Source organism: Melospiza melodia, chromosome Z (genome assembly GCF_035770615.1).
Source record: "Melospiza melodia melodia isolate bMelMel2 chromosome Z, bMelMel2.pri, whole genome shotgun sequence".
Taxonomy (NCBI): Eukaryota; Metazoa; Chordata; class Aves; order Passeriformes; family Passerellidae; genus Melospiza; species Melospiza melodia.
Genome location: NC_086226.1, coordinates 34,635,884 through 34,652,975, shown reverse-complemented (window position 1 = coordinate 34,652,975; position 17,092 = coordinate 34,635,884). Strand labels below are relative to the sequence as shown.

General features: G+C 39.2%; 1 protein-coding gene across 2 annotated transcripts in view; it reads right to left on the bottom strand.

Moving 5' to 3' along the window:
* The window catches only part of ZSWIM6 (zinc finger SWIM-type containing 6), a 107,379-nt gene that overhangs the window by 9,375 nt on the left and 80,912 nt on the right, over positions 1-17,092 (bottom strand). For both annotated transcript variants that reach the window (XM_063179636.1, XM_063179637.1), the window contains 6 exons: positions 12,128-12,307; positions 10,440-10,616; positions 9,999-10,145; positions 7,047-7,193; positions 4,599-4,859; positions 617-752 (listed from right to left, as the gene is read on the bottom strand). In XM_063179636.1, the coding sequence (XP_063035706.1) occupies positions 617-752; positions 4,599-4,859; positions 7,047-7,193; positions 9,999-10,145; positions 10,440-10,616; positions 12,128-12,307 (1,048 nt within the window). The remainder of the gene's footprint in view (positions 1-616; positions 753-4,598; positions 4,860-7,046; positions 7,194-9,998; positions 10,146-10,439; positions 10,617-12,127; positions 12,308-17,092) is intronic.

The following is a 17,092-nucleotide window of genomic DNA, read 5'->3' as shown; positions in this document are numbered from 1 at the left end:
CCTGATTACTGTAGACAAATGGGATGCACACCAGACATTTTGCTGTCATTGGATTTACTCTGTTTAGATCCCAGCATTCACCCAGAAGAGGTTAAGATGTTATGAAGCACTAAACAACACAAAGGCTCTCACTACACCACTCAAATCTATTGGTGAGAGTCAATTTATAAAGAAGGTGAGTGAAACAAATTGTCCTGCTGAGCAGACTAAGCAGCAAACAATCCTGAGGCTTATGGTAAAATACCTCTTTCCTTATTTCATTACCAATATCATCATGCACACACAACCACATGGGTGGGAGAATTGATATGCTAACGTGGCTTTATAACACAAAAAACTTGTGCCCAGGGTGTGGGATTCTAGAAGTATCTGAAACAGAAAATCCGGTTTTACAAGTATAAACAAACACTAATTGGACATTTACAAATTATTATAATATAGTTATTACAAGTACCATTTAACTTTATGGATGACAGAACCAAAACAGTACCTCCTTGACTCCTTGAATGGAAGAATGCATATTTTAGGAAAAGAGACTAGGTCTTGTTTACCAAACCTTTTCCCCCTTTCCACATCTACTACTTGTGCTCTTTTTAGATAACTCATGAATACGTACCGCATGGCTCTCAGTGCAGTTTTGTATGCCAATTCAGCATCATGAGGTAGGAGAGAGGTGAAGAGATACTTGGCAAATGTGTGCATTGGAACACTCTCTCGATGGATGACTTCACCTAAGCCACTGTATGGTCCACCTGCAGGAAAGAGAAACAGAATGTCAGTCTTTACAAACTGCTAGACCCCAATTTCTGAACCTTTAAAAGCATTCAGTATATCTTCAGCTAGTAGTGCTATTAAAGACATAGCCTCACCTTCACAAAAGGTGAAATTACATTGGTATTTTCAGTGAAACAGATAACACATCATATATACACAATGTGTTACAGTCATATTAAATACCACGTATTATTTAGGAAAACAAGACACACTTCAAATTGTATAATACTAAGCACACTGCCAGTGCTTATACAAATGACAAAATTATTACAGTACTTCATGGGACTCACTCAGTAAGCCTGTTATGCAAAAGTAGAAAGTCATAATCCTAGCTCTGCCTCCACACAGTTATATTATGCACATCAATACCCATGCATCCTGTCAATGTGCTACTGCTCCACCAAAAATTCACCAGGAAAAAAGAATGATAACCATAGAAAAATGTGTATCTTTAATTGAAATTACATGACTAAACACCACAGCAGCACCTGATCCCTCAAACATCTGACCTGACACTGGCATTTAAATAACCCTTTGGTCTGAATGCAGTCATGACTCAAGTCCCAGGTCCCACCCTTGGGTCACAATAACCCCAGGCAGTTCCACAGGCTGGGAACAGAGTAACTGGAAAGCTGCTCAGGGTGCTAGTGACATGAACCAAGGTGGCCAAGAAAGCCAATGGCATCCTGGCCTGGATCAGCAATGCTGTGGCCAGCAGGGCCAGGGCAGGGATTGTCCCCCTGTGCTGGGCCCTGCTGAGGCCACACCTCCAGTGCTGTGTCCAGGGCTGGGCCCTCACTGCAGGAAAGGCCCTGAGGGGCTGGAGAGAGCCCAGAGAAGGGCAATGGAGCTGGGGCAGGCTCTGGGGCACAAGTGCTGTGAAGCAACTGCGGGAGCTGGGGGTATTACTCCTGGAAAAAAGGAGGCTCAGGAGAGACCTTATGATTCTCTAGCCCTGCCTGAAAAGCCCCAGACAAGCAGAGACACAATAAAAGGAAATGGCTTCAGATTGTGCCAGGCAAGGTTTATACTGGATATCAGGAAAAACTTCTTAACTGAAAGGATGGTCAGGCACTGGAATAGGCTGCCCAGGGCAGTGGTGGAACCACCATTACTAAAAATGTTCAAATTAAGTGTGAATTTATCACTTAGGAACAGGGTTTAGTAGTGAAGATAGTGGTGGCTGGCTTAATGGCTGGACTCAACAATACTATTAGACTCTTCCAACCCGAACAATTCTACGATGATGAACACAAGGTCAGATTATGCACCAAAGCTGGCTGTTAGTCCAGTATACCCACATGATTTTAAAAAATTCTATTTTATTTATGTGAAAATTACCCCTATTATTGGGGCAATGGATTTTTCTCTCTCAGTAAGGTGTAGATTTCAATTTGATAACAGCAGCATCATGATAGACAACAACAAAATTAAAATACTAAAAGCAACTATTTACTTGCTGAGTTTCAAATGTTCACAGTGTATTTGAATCCTATTTCTACATTTTTTCTGCACACTTAAGACTGTTATTCCTGTTAAGAGGAAAACTATGTTTTTCTTTCTATTCTGACTTCAGTGACAAGAGGTTCAGGCTTTAAATGCAGCGAGATACAGAATAACAATCTTGTATTAAACATTACAGGACAATTATTGCACAGATAGCACTCAGCAGTTCCAGAACCTACTACTACTTCTACTAAGACTCCAACTCATCACACTTGAAAGGATGGATGGATGGATGGATGGATGGATGGATGGATGGATGGATGGATGGATGGATGGATGGATGGATGGATGGATGGAGCTGTGTGGGTGCACTTTTGTTTCAGCAATGTTTTTGACTGCTGCCTTAGCACAACATACAAGGACAGAAATCACTAGGCATGAAAAAATTCTGAGCTCTATAGATGGGCATTTCTAAAGAACAAGGCTGATTGCAAAGGAAATGTCAAAGAAGATTTAGTAAGTGACAGTGTGTCTCATAACCATTTGAAATGAAGTTGAAAGCTATTCAAATCTAGCTGGCATTGTTTGAATGAAAGAAGCAATTTCATGTATGTTTGCCAGTTGGTGGTCCAGTCAAAAACTCAGTCAGGACACAAAGAATACATGACAAAGCATTTATATGAAAATATGTTTTGCCATTAACTTAGCAGTCAAGCAAAAAATCAGAACAGTTCTTGCAAAATGGTCTTATGCTCTGCTTTCCCACACACTCAAATGGTAGCTACACACAGCACGCATTAATCTGCATTAACCACATAGAAATCAGCTTAATATTGGATTAAGTTTTCTTTATTGTATCTACCAAACTTCAACTAAAAATTCACAATTGGTATGATCAGCACCTTAAATCACTGCACACCTTTTCCTCCATGTAAACTGGCAGTTCCTGCCTAATGTGGAACACACTGAAACTACTGCAGAAAAGCCAGATTTCTCATCACACACTGATGCAAGACAACTGCTGCACATTGCTCACAATGGCAATAATTTTTTAGGCAGTTTTATTCTTTACTACTCTACTATTCTTTACTACTCTAAGAAAACATTAAAAGAATTTCAGTGATCAAAGCAGTAAACTGAATTGTCGGAGAGTATGTCTTTTCCTGCCTTCTCCTCATAAAGCACCCTTACCAGTAAACAGATGTGGCAAACTGATTTTAAAATGCAGAGGAATCCTGCATGCTAATAGCTAGATCAAGACAGTAGCTTTTCATGTCCAAAGGCCACAAAGCAGCAGTACAGACATAACATGATGGAAACCTTCACTGCAGCTTCTCTGCAGCTTCAAATCTAGGCAAAAACAGTCACTTAAAGCTGGGAACCCTAGGCAACATACGGCACCTTTTCCATAAAAGACAACATTTAAAAAGACTAATGTGTCACAAAAACAGAGTAAAACCTGACTGTTGTGCAGCCATCTCTCAACTCACCTATGGCAGTAGCACACCCCCCTTCATGCCATGTGCATGCACTCAAAATCTGGGTGTCTCACCGAGACTTCATAAACCTGGATTATGCCTTTGGCTAATGTTTTCCCCAGAAGTTTTTTCTTCCATTCACAAAGAACAAAAACCAGAAAGACAATCTTGGAACCCTTGACATCACTCTCTGAACACGATGCTTAAGTGCTACATGTTAAGCCTTTTTCAAAGTTAAGACAAAAGTACGCACTTCCATGAACAGATGTTATTTCAACACTGCCTAATTGCAAAACACAAATGGCATGTCATGGTCATAACTTAGGCACAAGACCAGAGCTGAAGCCACAACATTAGCTGAAGCCAAATACTTTAATTTCCACCTATGACATAAACTTCAAAGGCAAGTAATCTTCTTTATTTTCACAACTAAAATGCTGCATTTCTGCCTCATGAATTTTCTGAGCTCTTCACTTTGGCACAGTGGTCAAAACTTTAATACATTATAAAGCTGCCAGTATAGTTCATTTTGCAGAATACAAGGAATACTTAGAATTTTGGTATCTGGGAACTGTTGATAACTGATGACTGTGTTATATAATAGTTAGCCTGGAGTATATCATCAGGTTATTGAGATTATGACATGCAACAAATGTAAAGAACAAAGTGCATTCAAAATTAAAAGAAAAAGTTTATAGGTCAGTATACGCCTTATCTCTGCAGTCACATGATATCTAAAGTATGACAATTCTCGTAAGAGACTTGATAAAAACTTTCATGGAGTTCTAAGCAAAAAAACCATCTGAAGCATGTAAGGCACTTTCTGAAGGAACACTAGTTCTGTGTACTTATGTAAGTGCAGACAGTTTAGAGAAGCAGTTAGCATCTATATTCAGCTACCTTCTAATAGGAAGACTGCTTGTTTTCGAAAAATCTTCACCAGAGTATCATCCAATTCAATTTCTTGTAGCTTAGAAATAAGCTGCTCCTCATTTCGACAAACCTTCTCTTGTGCATACAAGCCATCTGGCATTATTCGCTGCTGTCCCAGCCCTATCAATGCTACTTCCACAGCCAGTGTTAAGTAAGATTCCCCTTCTTCTAGGAACTTGTGTGCAGGCAGGTGCTGGTACTCCAGAGATTTGCATTGCCCCAGGTTCTCTGTAAGAGGTGACACAAAAAGAAAAACACATCAGTAAACCATTTTAACCCATAAAATAAAATTTAAACCCATAAAATGTGCCTACAATGCCACATTCACAAAGGCTTTCACTGTTAGTATTACTATTTCAGAATTATTTAAATTATTAGCTAATCTCAAAATACAGCACTACAATCTAAAATAGGTCATCTAATTCCACATAGCAGAAATACACAAAAATAATTTGGTTTTAAATAATCCACTCAAGTGAAAATAAAGGTTTTCAATTTTAAAAAAGGCAGCTCCTCCCACTTTGTGTTAATGAGGCCAAGACTGCAAGATCCATTCCAATTTCTTTCCCTACCAATTTCTGTATTTCCTTGAAGCCCTGATGCGCAAGAGGAAGGGAGTAGTGCTTTTACACCTATGTAGATATCAGTTGAAGGTATTAGAATTGTGCAAACACAATAGGCCCACGACCTCCTCACCTTTAATATATGCTCTGTTTGCTAGCACTCTTTTCAGGCTTTTAATTTGTTACACTTGTGCTTATGATAAAAATGCATATTGTTAACATTAGAAGTCCTACTTTTAGTAACAATTACAAGCAAATCCCACACAGGCCAAGCCATAAACTGTTTTAAAGAGCGCTATCAATTCATCTGGCACTTCACAGACACAACATATGACAAAATGCTATTTCAGCTTGTAGCATTTTACAGTCTAATTTGGGAACAAAAAGTTGTAGTTGTCAGATGTAAGGAGATGGGCAACTGCAACAAATAGAAAGGCTGAATGCACTTGGAAGATTGCATGTGTGTGTACAAAAGGAAGTTACTTTTCAGCACACAATATTTTTATTTCAAGGGGTTGTTTTGGTTTTTTAGTAACAGCAGAGAATCTGATTTCCAAATTTTTAACTGAAAGTTTTTCCAGAACTAGTGGGTAAGAGAGTAGAAATTTACTGAAGAAAATCTAATTGAATAAAAGGAGTTCTGACACAAAGCCCCAAGAAGATTGTGGATGTGTACATAAAAGAGCTTCAGGTAAAGTAATGAATCCAGTTTCTGTCCACACTAGTGTTAAGAAGCTACCCCAAAGGTGGAAAGAGACTGAAAATAAGGAATTAATCAGTTAAAATCCAGGGGAGCAATTACTGAAATTGAAACAGTTGCATATATCCTATCCCTATCCTGAATAATGTATTGATATAGCAACACTACTGTCCAACTCCTACCATTTATAGACTATATATGTTACCAATTTCAAGTGTTTTGTCATTGTTTTGGAATATTATGTACACTGTAGCTAAGAAATAACCAGGGCTATATTTAGGACTGTTGCCAGCAGGTTGAGGTAGGTGATCTTGCCCATTTGCTCAGCACTAGTGAGCCCACATCTGGAGTGCTGTGTCCAGCTGTGGGCTCTCCAGCCCATGGGAATGCTGCAGGAGATCCAGTGTGGGAACACAAAGATGATTAATGGACTGCAGCATCTCTCATATAATGAGAGTGAGAGAGCTGGGATTATTTAGCCTGGAAAAAAGAAGGCTCAGGAGGATCTTACCAAAATGTATAAATATCTGATGGGAGAATGTAAAGAAGACAGTGCCAGACTCTTCTCAGTGGTATCCTGTGACAGGACAAGAGGCAATGGGCACAAACTGAAATACAGGAAATTCCATCTGAGCATAAGAAAACACGTTTTAACTATGAGGGTGGTTGAACACTGCAGGAAGTTGCCCTGAAAGGTTGTATAGTCTTCATACTTGAAGTTATTCAAAACCCAATGGATACAGACCTGAGCAATGTGCTGCTCTAGGTGACCCTGCTACAAGCAGACCAAGCGGACTAGATCATCCCCAGAGGTGCCTTCCAAACTTAACAACTCTGTGATCCTGTGATTTCCTGCAATTTCTCAGAACAAGAACAGTGCAATGTATGTGGAGAAGACTGCTGCTATGAAGTCTTACGGGGTTTTATTTCAAACATGAAATATGTAATTTTCTTCAAGAATGAGTAACTGGTAACTTGTAAGTGCTTTTTAGTTTAAACATTTTCTCCCCCTTGCGTTTTCCTAAGGTATGCAAATGCGAGTTCCTATCCTATAGAAACAGTGATTTTGAAACTGATTCAAAAAGGCAAGACAGAAAAATACCTCCAGTAGACGAAGAAATGTACCAGACTGCTGCATTTGCTTGGTCTTACCCGTGAAATCGGAGAATCCATGGAAGCTGTCATCATCCACCCTGCAGGCTTCCATCAGGCTACCAAAAAGGGTGCCAATGGGGTCCAAAGGGTGTCCCACCCAGCCTTCAAGATTTGTTATTGAGGTTACTCCCCTGTGGAGAAGATCTGTGGCAAAAACACACAGAGACGAGGGAGGCAGGGAAAAAGAGCTCATGTAAGCCCATCAAAACAATTACACAAGTGAAACTGCTTAAAATGCTCTCAGTACAGAATTTAAAGCATTTCCAGTAGCTTCTGCATAGAAAGAGAAAATAGTATCTCTCAGGGTGAATTCACTGCCCTTAGTGAGTATGTAAATGAGGAATAAGAAAAGAGAAAGAATGGAAGCCAAACTTTTTGAGCACTAGCAAAGTGTATTATAGGTCAAAAATTTCGATGGCAATGTCTTTTGAAATCTCTTCCTTGATACTACAAGAACTCTTCTGAAAATGTCTGCTTGAAGAATTACATGGACTTTTTTGGTAAAATATTTACAATTTGCTCACTCAAAAAGACACAGTACCCTTTTTACATTTTTAAGTTAATCTGATGAAACTAAAATAAATGAAAATAAATTATGAGCTTATACAGCACCTCTCTCTCTCTCCACTAAACTCAGGATGACAGTTACTCAAAAAAAAATCCAAAAAATGTTTAAATGAGATATACAAGAAATAATTGTCTTTTCATAGGATCAAGTGCATTTTTGGTCATTTTAAGATTTTAGTCCACAAATACCTTCATCGGTATTTTTCTGCAGCCCATTCGCAAGTTCTTACTTGGTGAGAGCACAGAAAAAACATAAAGTGCAATGAATTGGAGGAAGTGTGATTGTGGTAACAGGTATTAGCTATTCCCCAAATTCATGTCATATGGCAACAACTTCCTTTGACACTCCCAGCTTTCTTCCTCCCAGACATACAGACACAAGTAAACGATGAGAGATCAGATGCATTATTGACTACTCTCTAAAAACTGTATACAAGCCATTATGGCTGCTCTGCTCCTCTGCCTGTCACACATTAACTTGTACCTCCCTTCACTCTCTATTGTTCACAAAGCATCATATATCTGAGTAACCATACACATTAAATTTTTAAGTCCTGCTTTCTGCTATTTAAATGTGTGGGGGCTACAAAATGAAGCACAGACAGACTGTCAGGATGGTAAAGGTTTTTTTAAAGAATCCATTGGTATGTAATATGAAAAACTCATGTAAATCATTCCATTACCTAACAAATAATAAAGACAATAGGCAGAAGTAAGGAATGTTACCAAGAAGGATTCATCAGTGTGACTTCTTTCTGATTCACTTTGTTCTGTTTATTCTGCTGTGCCTACTTATGAGCTTCTCTCGTGTCATGCCAACCAAAGGCTTCAATCGTCTTGTCAGAGACGTTTAACTTAAAATCACACAAGGGGTTCCATGGACATCAGATCAGCGACATAAAAGCCAAGCAGAACCATGGAGTGTTTGCTGAACAAAAGGCCCAAAGCTGGGCTGTAGCTGCAGTTTGCTTCTGGTTATAGAGACCAGCACACTTTATAGTATTAAAAGTGTCTTTAAAAAATTCCCCATGAAATTAAAAAATAAAAAAAGCAGTGAGTGATAACACAGAAACCGCAAACTACTTTGTTTCAAGGCAGGATGGATCACATTTCATGCACTTTGTTAAAATGATAATAGAATATTAGGTGATAGCTACAGAAACAGGAAAGGAATTTAACAGGGGTACTGAATGTCTACATGCTGCAACTGGGAATGAAAAGGAGCACTATTACAACCAGCACACTTGCAACAGATTTCTCACACCTGCCAGTGGTATGAACACACACACACTGAAACAGACACCTCCCTTCTTAACAAAAAAAAAAATTTATAAAAACCACTTACTCCTTTTTTCTGTGTGAAAAAAATACAGAGGCACATAGGAACTCCAGCTAAATTTTTTACCCGCTAGGTGCATATATATTATCTTCTAAATGCTCATTTCTGGGAAAACATCTGAACACATACTTTAAAAATTTACACATATAATTTCACACTGGTATTTCTGACTACAATGCATGAGGATACACACAGTTTAGAATAACAGAGAACACCTAAAATAAAATTTGAATGAAAGGATTAGTGTTAGCAGCTGAGAAAGTAATTCCAGTTTTTCTACATACACTCTTCTACCACAAAGCCACCCTCTTCATCCAGTGCCTCTTCCAACTACAAAGGTTCAGAGCAGAATTATTTTGGGTTGCAAGGATCACGTGCCACAGAAACTATATGTGAAGGAGAACACCCTTTCAAAAAAACCAATGGTAGTGCTCAGTGAAATACCACAAAACATTTTATAAAAAACGGCATTAGAAAAAAAAAAAGACCAGACAAATAAACAAAAAAAAAACCCAGCCAATCAAACAGCCAATAAAAAAGGCCCACCCAAAACCTCAATCCCCTCTCTACAGAGAAACTAAAATTTTAAGCATTATAAGCGATTCTCTTGGAACACACTGCCAGATTTGATGAATTTTTGTAGTTCAGACTTTGCCTCATTGTACCCTCTAGACTTACACTTCATAATACAATGCTCAGCAAAATTATAGATCAGAGAAAAAAAAATTAAACAGCTGACATGCCAAATGCAAAGTGACCCTGTAAACTCGGTGACTATTTTAATTGTGTAACCAAAACCTCTGACTGGAATAAAGGCCCTGTCATGGCATATATATTGGAAAAGGCTGATAAGAGCCCTGCACAGCTCATAATAAAGTTTACAGAAAACCTCTGACATCCAGAATGTGACATTTACCCCTATCCAGACTAAAGAGTTAAAAGCCATCTCTTTCACTGTAGTTTCAAAACCAGTTTCCTCATGTGAACTTCCTGGTGTTACTGTCAACTTGCACACCCTTTGCCCTCCTCTTGCCCACATTTACCTTTCTTCTGAGCCCGGAACATTTCCAGCTGTTTCTGCTGCTGCCTCCTTAGTGTATTAACAATAGCTATTGCTAGCCTCAGTGCTTCTCGTGGGTATCCATGAGATCGTAATGCATCAACCCTCGCGCAGGCTGTAGGAACATGTTCTAAAACAGAAAAGTAACTGAAGATTAGCAATGCCTCCATAAATGCAATGGCCTGTTTTGCTAGGTTACTCAAAAAGGCTTTTTTTGTCTCAATTTTTTTCTGTTTTGTTTTGTCTTTGAAACTATGCAAGAGAGACTTAAAGGACTACTTCTGAGCCAACATTTCAAGGGAGCCTCTGTTCTTTTTGCCAGGCTTTTCATCCATCTCCCCACCACCTCCCCCCTCAAAATAATGCCATAGAAAATTAACAAAGCACCAAGTCATGGAAACATCTTTCCGGTTTAGCCACTTACCATGCCAGAGGGGCCACCCCTGAGAGTCAAAGAGCAAGTTTTCAGTGTCGTCATGGTAACAGTAGTTGGTGTACAGGTCACTGCTGATAATGTGCTGTAAGTGGCTGTCCTGCCAGTGCAGATCGCACGCCTCAATGGCTCGAGTAAACACTGTCCGATGTGGCCTGTTCGATGAATCTGTCATTTTCACAGGTTTAGAAAGCTGCATCAGCTTTTACTCATTCATACATGAATCAGTTATTCAGTGTTCCTGTCTTCTGCCCATTCACCAACCCCCAGCCAATGGCAGTCTGCCTTGCCTTCTCTCCACCAAGCAGCCCGCAGATGATATTTCACAACCTATTATTACCCAAGAGCTCAGACAACGTGTGTGCCATTCATCTTGCATTCAGAGAGAGATACAGAAACCAGCACAGCTGATGGCAGACAGGACTCTACACAGAGAACTGCTAGAGGTGAAGGACATTCAACAGCAAGTACAAACTAGAATGTATATGGCACTCGAGCATCCCCAGTGTCTCTCCTTAGATCCACAATCGCCAAAAGGAGGGATAAATTCATCAAAGATTTGTAGTTTTTCTTTCTGTGAAGTGACACTAACTTTGAGCACTTGTATAACTTTGTTGGTCATGAACATAAACAAATATTATTAATGAATGAGGTCCTGAAGCCATGGAGCTGACATAATCATCACTGGACATTTTATTATGGCAAAATTTTTCTAGCGACACAGCACTGCATCCATCAATGCTCAGACGCCATGTCAGAGTTATCAGCAGCGTGTCCAGGTTGGTCTGAACATGATGAGCAAGCAAAATACCTAAAAGGTCTTTTGCTGAAAGAACTTATCTTCCTGGCTAGCTCTGAAATTTAATAATGAATCAAGTTTTTTCCTTCACAGGTGATCTTCCAAGAAAAAGGAAAAACAATAAACACAACGAAGTGCAGATCTGACACCTACTAAGAAATTTAATCGTAACTTTAGTGCCATTGTATGCAGAATGTTTGAGGACTATGAGCAGTTGTCCCTGCAAAAACACCCTGCACTTTGCCTAGTTATAAGTAGTCATCTTTGTCTGAAGATGACCGTACAAAGCTTCTGTCAGAGTGATAATCACACTTGAGATTAGAAGGCATGATACGGAGTACAAAGACACCTCCCCCAGATGGCAGCACTGCAGCTGCACCCTCCACACACACCTAGTAATGCAGACGGCACATACAGAGCACATCCTACAGACAGATGCTTCAGTTTCTCACGTACAAGTTTCATATAGTTTAAAAAAGATCCCTCTTTAAACAGCTATCAAGGCTTTGTAACTGCAAACAAAATAAAAACCCCAATAGCAGAAGGAATACTAGAGTACAGTCAAGCAAAAAACACCAGGCTTTTACACAGCACACTTGAACGACATCCAATTTTCATGCAAAAATATTTAGAAGCATCAAATGAAGAGTTAGAAGACCTAACAAAACACAAATACCTGCTCTGAAAGTGTTACAGCCCCAGCATAACAAAAAATCACATATTTGTTCTTCTGCAAAGACAGCATTAGTACAACTGATTTTCGCTGGTCAGCCCTCAACAAGAAAGTTACTTGTACCAGGAAAAAGGGCTGAATTCTGCAAGGCTAGAGTGTACAAGATAGAAGTTACATGTTGCAGTCAGTGCATACATTTAGGCTCACCTTGGTTAGCATTTGCACCCTGAGGCAAAGCATTGGTTAAATTGGGCAGCTCGTTTCCATGGTTTCCATCTTCCCAGGGACAAACATCCACACTGTTCCATTTTTTCAGCTGTTTTAGCCAACTGGACTTCTGCTCCAACTTGCAGTGGGGATTTAAGACTATACACATCCACAGAGCACCTGATTTTAAAAAAAGTGCTAAATTATGTTTTCTATTAAAACATGCAGCAGCCAATGACTAATTGCAAACTTCTACAGCATAGACTTTTCCTCCACTCAAAGGTTACTCTGCTTGCTTCCCAGCTATGCTTAACACCGCACAGACTGAACTCCTGACAGAGGATCTTGGGCTGGCACAGCCAATCTGAAGCAGCTGAAAGATGGTTCCAAGCCAGCCTTCTCAATTAAAAGGCATTAATTAGTAGGTCTTTTATATTAGAAATCCAGAGTTCCCAGTGTATGGCTCATCAGACAGGAAGGAACATCAGTCAAAGGCAAAAAGATGTTACAGAAGTTACATTAACCAAGTTTTTCTTCTAATTCTTGTATCAGAAGTGAATGTTGTTTCATATTAATGAGAACTATCAGTATCCTTCAGCTTCACATTACACCAAAGACACATATTAGTAAGACAAGCATGTTGCAAACATACATTTTCACACTCAGAACCCATCAGAAGTACTCATGTAATTCATTCCCAAATGCATCTGGGTCTCAGATAACCAGTACAACACACTAGTTTTGTGCAGTGTGGTAGGAATAGACGTTTTTATACTAAATACTTCTGTAATTTGGTTGCTCTAGAAAATTTGTTTTACATTTTCTGTTTAGGGAGTTCTAAGGGAAGGCTAATTTGTGCTGACATATCACATACCACCATTTCATAAACTGCTCCCTAAGACTGTATCTAGCACAGCAGGCATAAATGCATCTGGATGTCTAGAAGCAAACCTTTCAAATGGAAAGGTTTTTCTCTAAATCAGCTGTCCCTTCACCAGCTTGAACTTTGACAGAACCATGAAGACATCTGAAAGTACTGTTTAGCAACACTTCATTTGCTCATCAAGGACGTGCCTTATACACTAAAAGAGATCACAAGAAAATGCTTAGACTATACAATGTTCATGATAGGCTGGAAAAAAAGCCAAAGAATAAAAATGCAGCTGGTCCTTCTAGGATAATAAATATCCCCCATTCTGGGATCCTTTTGCTAACTAAAAATGCAAAATCGATACCCAGGGCACAGGGCAGTGCATCACATTCATTCCTAAAGTAACTCAGGTAGACCCCAGCACAGAAATCAATGGAAACAAGGCATGATTCTCTTAAGGTTAAGTCTCCTGCAATTCAACACTAACATATTAGGGGAAGCAATATAAAAAAAAATATGAAAACCAAAACAAAATACAATGTTACTATTCAAAACACCTGAGAGATACTAAACTACTGCATTTTATTACTGCACAGTGGATTAGAGTAGAGCAAGTGTTCTGGGTTCAGGAAGTGCCTGAAACTTGCCATGGGTGTGAATAAGGCCAATACCACTTTTAAAAACTTACTTTTTTATTTTAACATATTATTTTCTTTAAACACACTTGCCAGCACACTTCACTCTCCAAAAGGAGTCAAATTACAACTGGTTCTTATTATTAAGCATCAATGATTCAGTACTGCCCAAGACAAAATGTATGCATTTCTTGCTATCTGTAAAACAAAACACAAGATGCAGCACAATGGAAAGCCTTGGAGAGAACAGTTGTGGGCTTGCTTATTTATTTTCAGAATCAAGTATGACTTGAAGGCATAACACTGTACCTCTCAGCATCTAACAAAAACAAAACAAAAAAAAAACAAAAAACAAAACAAAACAACAACAACAAAAAAAAACAAAAACAAAACAAGCCAACACAACCCCCCCAAAAAAAAAACAAAAAAACAAACAAACAAACAAAAGAACAACCAAACAAAAACCAAAACAAACCAAAAACAACAAAGAATCCAAAACCCCCAAAAACCCACCAATGTAATACTTTGTAACCACAATCCCAGCGTAGTCAGACTGAAGCAAAAGCAATGTGGAATATCTTAAATCCACTCAGTAAGCATTTCAATCATCCATCAAGGCAGAACACACACTACTGTACTGCATCATACCCCTACAGAATAAGTGGCCTTTTTTTTCCTCTACATCTGAGGAACACCCCTAGAGGCAAGACAATTGACCAGCCTCCTAAGGAAGCTGCACAACACATGTGGTACATCTGTAAGGAGAGGGCAAGATAACCCAAAGTATTAACATGCTTTAAAAATATCTGTAGTTTCATGTGGGAAACTATGTCAACTACGAATGTAGTTAGGCTTGTTAGTAGTCATCGTCTCTGAAACTCAGGCAATTTTCATGTAAAGAACGAGTGTACTTCCAATAAACTCCTCACAACCCACTTAAAATTTCAACAGAACCCACAATTGCACCCTGTTCCCTATGACTTCAGAGAAAGCTGCATGCAACATGTGAGATCTCAAACAGCTTAGATGGCTGTTGATTCCCTGCAGAAAGAGGATGATGAGACAAAACTCACAAGAAAAAAAGGGAACAGAAAGAGCTCCTGTAGCGCTACAAAGTGTACCACCTGGAAGAAGGATGCATAATGCCACTGACCCCAGACTCTTCAATCTATTTGGATTTCTAGGTCTTTTTGGTTAGTTTGGGTTTTAGTGAGGTTTGTTTTGGTGTATTTTTTTTCCTTCTCTCCTCTCTCCATCCCTGCCCCAGGTGTATGCATTTACCTCTATTCATACCTCTTCCTACTTCTGCTCCCTAAACACCTTCCCCCTCCCCTGACAGGTGCTCCATTCTGGCTGTTTCAATTCACTGATTCCCGCCCTGCTCCCCACGCTGAAGAATCTGAGGAAAACGTTCACTTGTGCCCAGACTTTATCATATGTCAAATGGCAGGAGCCTGGAGGAGGATATTCTTATTTGACTCTGATGCTGCTCAGTGCAAGCCCCCATGAACTAGCCGTGAAATGGCAACACCAACCTGAAGGCATACCCTAGTCTCAAACAAGAGAGTTTCTATTTCTGCCTTATGGTTCCCATTTGTGGAAACTGTTGATCATGTTCACCCTTTACTACAGAAACGGCTGATGGATAAAATGAAGGCCAGGTACACATAATCTGCAAGAAAGGTATCGAAATCAATTTCTAGTGACTTCAGCCTAAAACCTGCTGTTGGCAACAGTTCATGCTCGAAAGAAATTGGAATGCATTCCAAAATACATTCTTAAGTTTACATGTTTGATTACATTTAATGATGTCACCAATGCAAACTACAATATGAACAAAAGTCTCATTAAATAATAACACTTTTAAAAAAGAGACACCAAAACCCCAGAGAAAATATTTGTGTTTACAGACTGCCTCTCTCTAACATAGCTCTCTCTCATTCCTATCTCCTTTTCCCCAGATTTTTTTCCTTACTGGTTCTCAGAATGCTGACACATCTTCCCCCCACCCCAAACTTCACACTACTAGAGCACAACTGAAGTTCTTGTTTAAATTCCTGGACTCTATCCTATGTCTTTTCAGTACAAAACTCTCCACAGCACAATGACAAAACAAACACAATTCAATATACAAGAAGTTTTCCCCAGAAAATATTTGGAAAATATGCCATGTTGCAACTGCAATTTGATGCTTATTTCACAAGAGAAAGGGTATAAGAGCTGTCACATTGCAGTGAGGAATTGCCTATTTTGATTCAACACTAATCTCTCGACCTGAAAAAAGGCAGCTTTGCCAAAACAGACCTTTGGTTCAGACAGACCTCCTTTTGAAAATGCATAATTATCATTCATCTTTAGTGTTCATCACACAACCAAAAAAAAAAAAAAAAAAGGAAAAATTTACATGCAGGCCTTCCTTGCACATACAAGGGAATATCAGTACTTTTATGTTTCTCTGGAGACATCCATATCTTTGAATTTAGGGGTCAGCATGCATTTACATTGATCAGGATTTAAATATGCAAATTGAAAAAATGCTAAGAGCTTTAAGTCACTGTAAAAGTAGATGTAGTATAGAACAGTAGGATAACTACACATCCTGTGTACACACGTATCCATGAAGCTATACTGAGGACCCAGCATACTATTCTGTTCATCTGTTTGATTACACTCTGCTTTTCCAAAAAACATCATGCTATCTTTGTCAGGGTTGCTGTACAGCTGAGCTTGGGTCAGCATTTCCTCATTCACAACACGTGTGTAATCAATTGCTAGGACTTGGCCTTTGCTTTGGAATTATACATTTCATATACTTCAGATCAAGTATACAATGCATTTCCAAAATTAAAATATTCAAGAAACAGGTGCTGTAACATTTCTTTGCCCCTTCCATTAATGCACAACTTCATCTTAAAAAAGAAGCTACAGGAGTAGTATTTGACCATTTCAAAGAAAATGTAGCCAGGTAATCAAGATCATTCCCTCTGCCCAAGAGACAAGACAGCTTCAACACCTGCTGCACACTTGCCACTATGCCCCACTTGAGACTAATCAATTCTATTACAAAAGCATAATCTCCCAGCATTGAAAGTGCCAGAAGAAAAACAATACTAGCAGACAGAACCTATGAATGCTTTGAAGTATAAGTGTCAGCAAAGGACTTTAAAGTGGTTTCCATCTGTATTTTAAACACATACCCACTTTCACTGGGACAGCCACTTGGAAACCTCAAAGAAGGCACTATGTGGTGTTTATTGCTTCTGAATGACAAGTGCCTTCAGAATAACGGGCAAAGCCACTGCCCTTTCTCCAGGGACGGAGAGATCGCCACCAGAACAAAGCATAATCACAAGTCCCACTGGAGACTGCTCCAATTAAACAGTTGCCTTTATAGAATGGCAAAGACAGGCAAAGTGCTTCAGGACTATTCCCTCTTCAATCAGAACACCAAGGAAAACT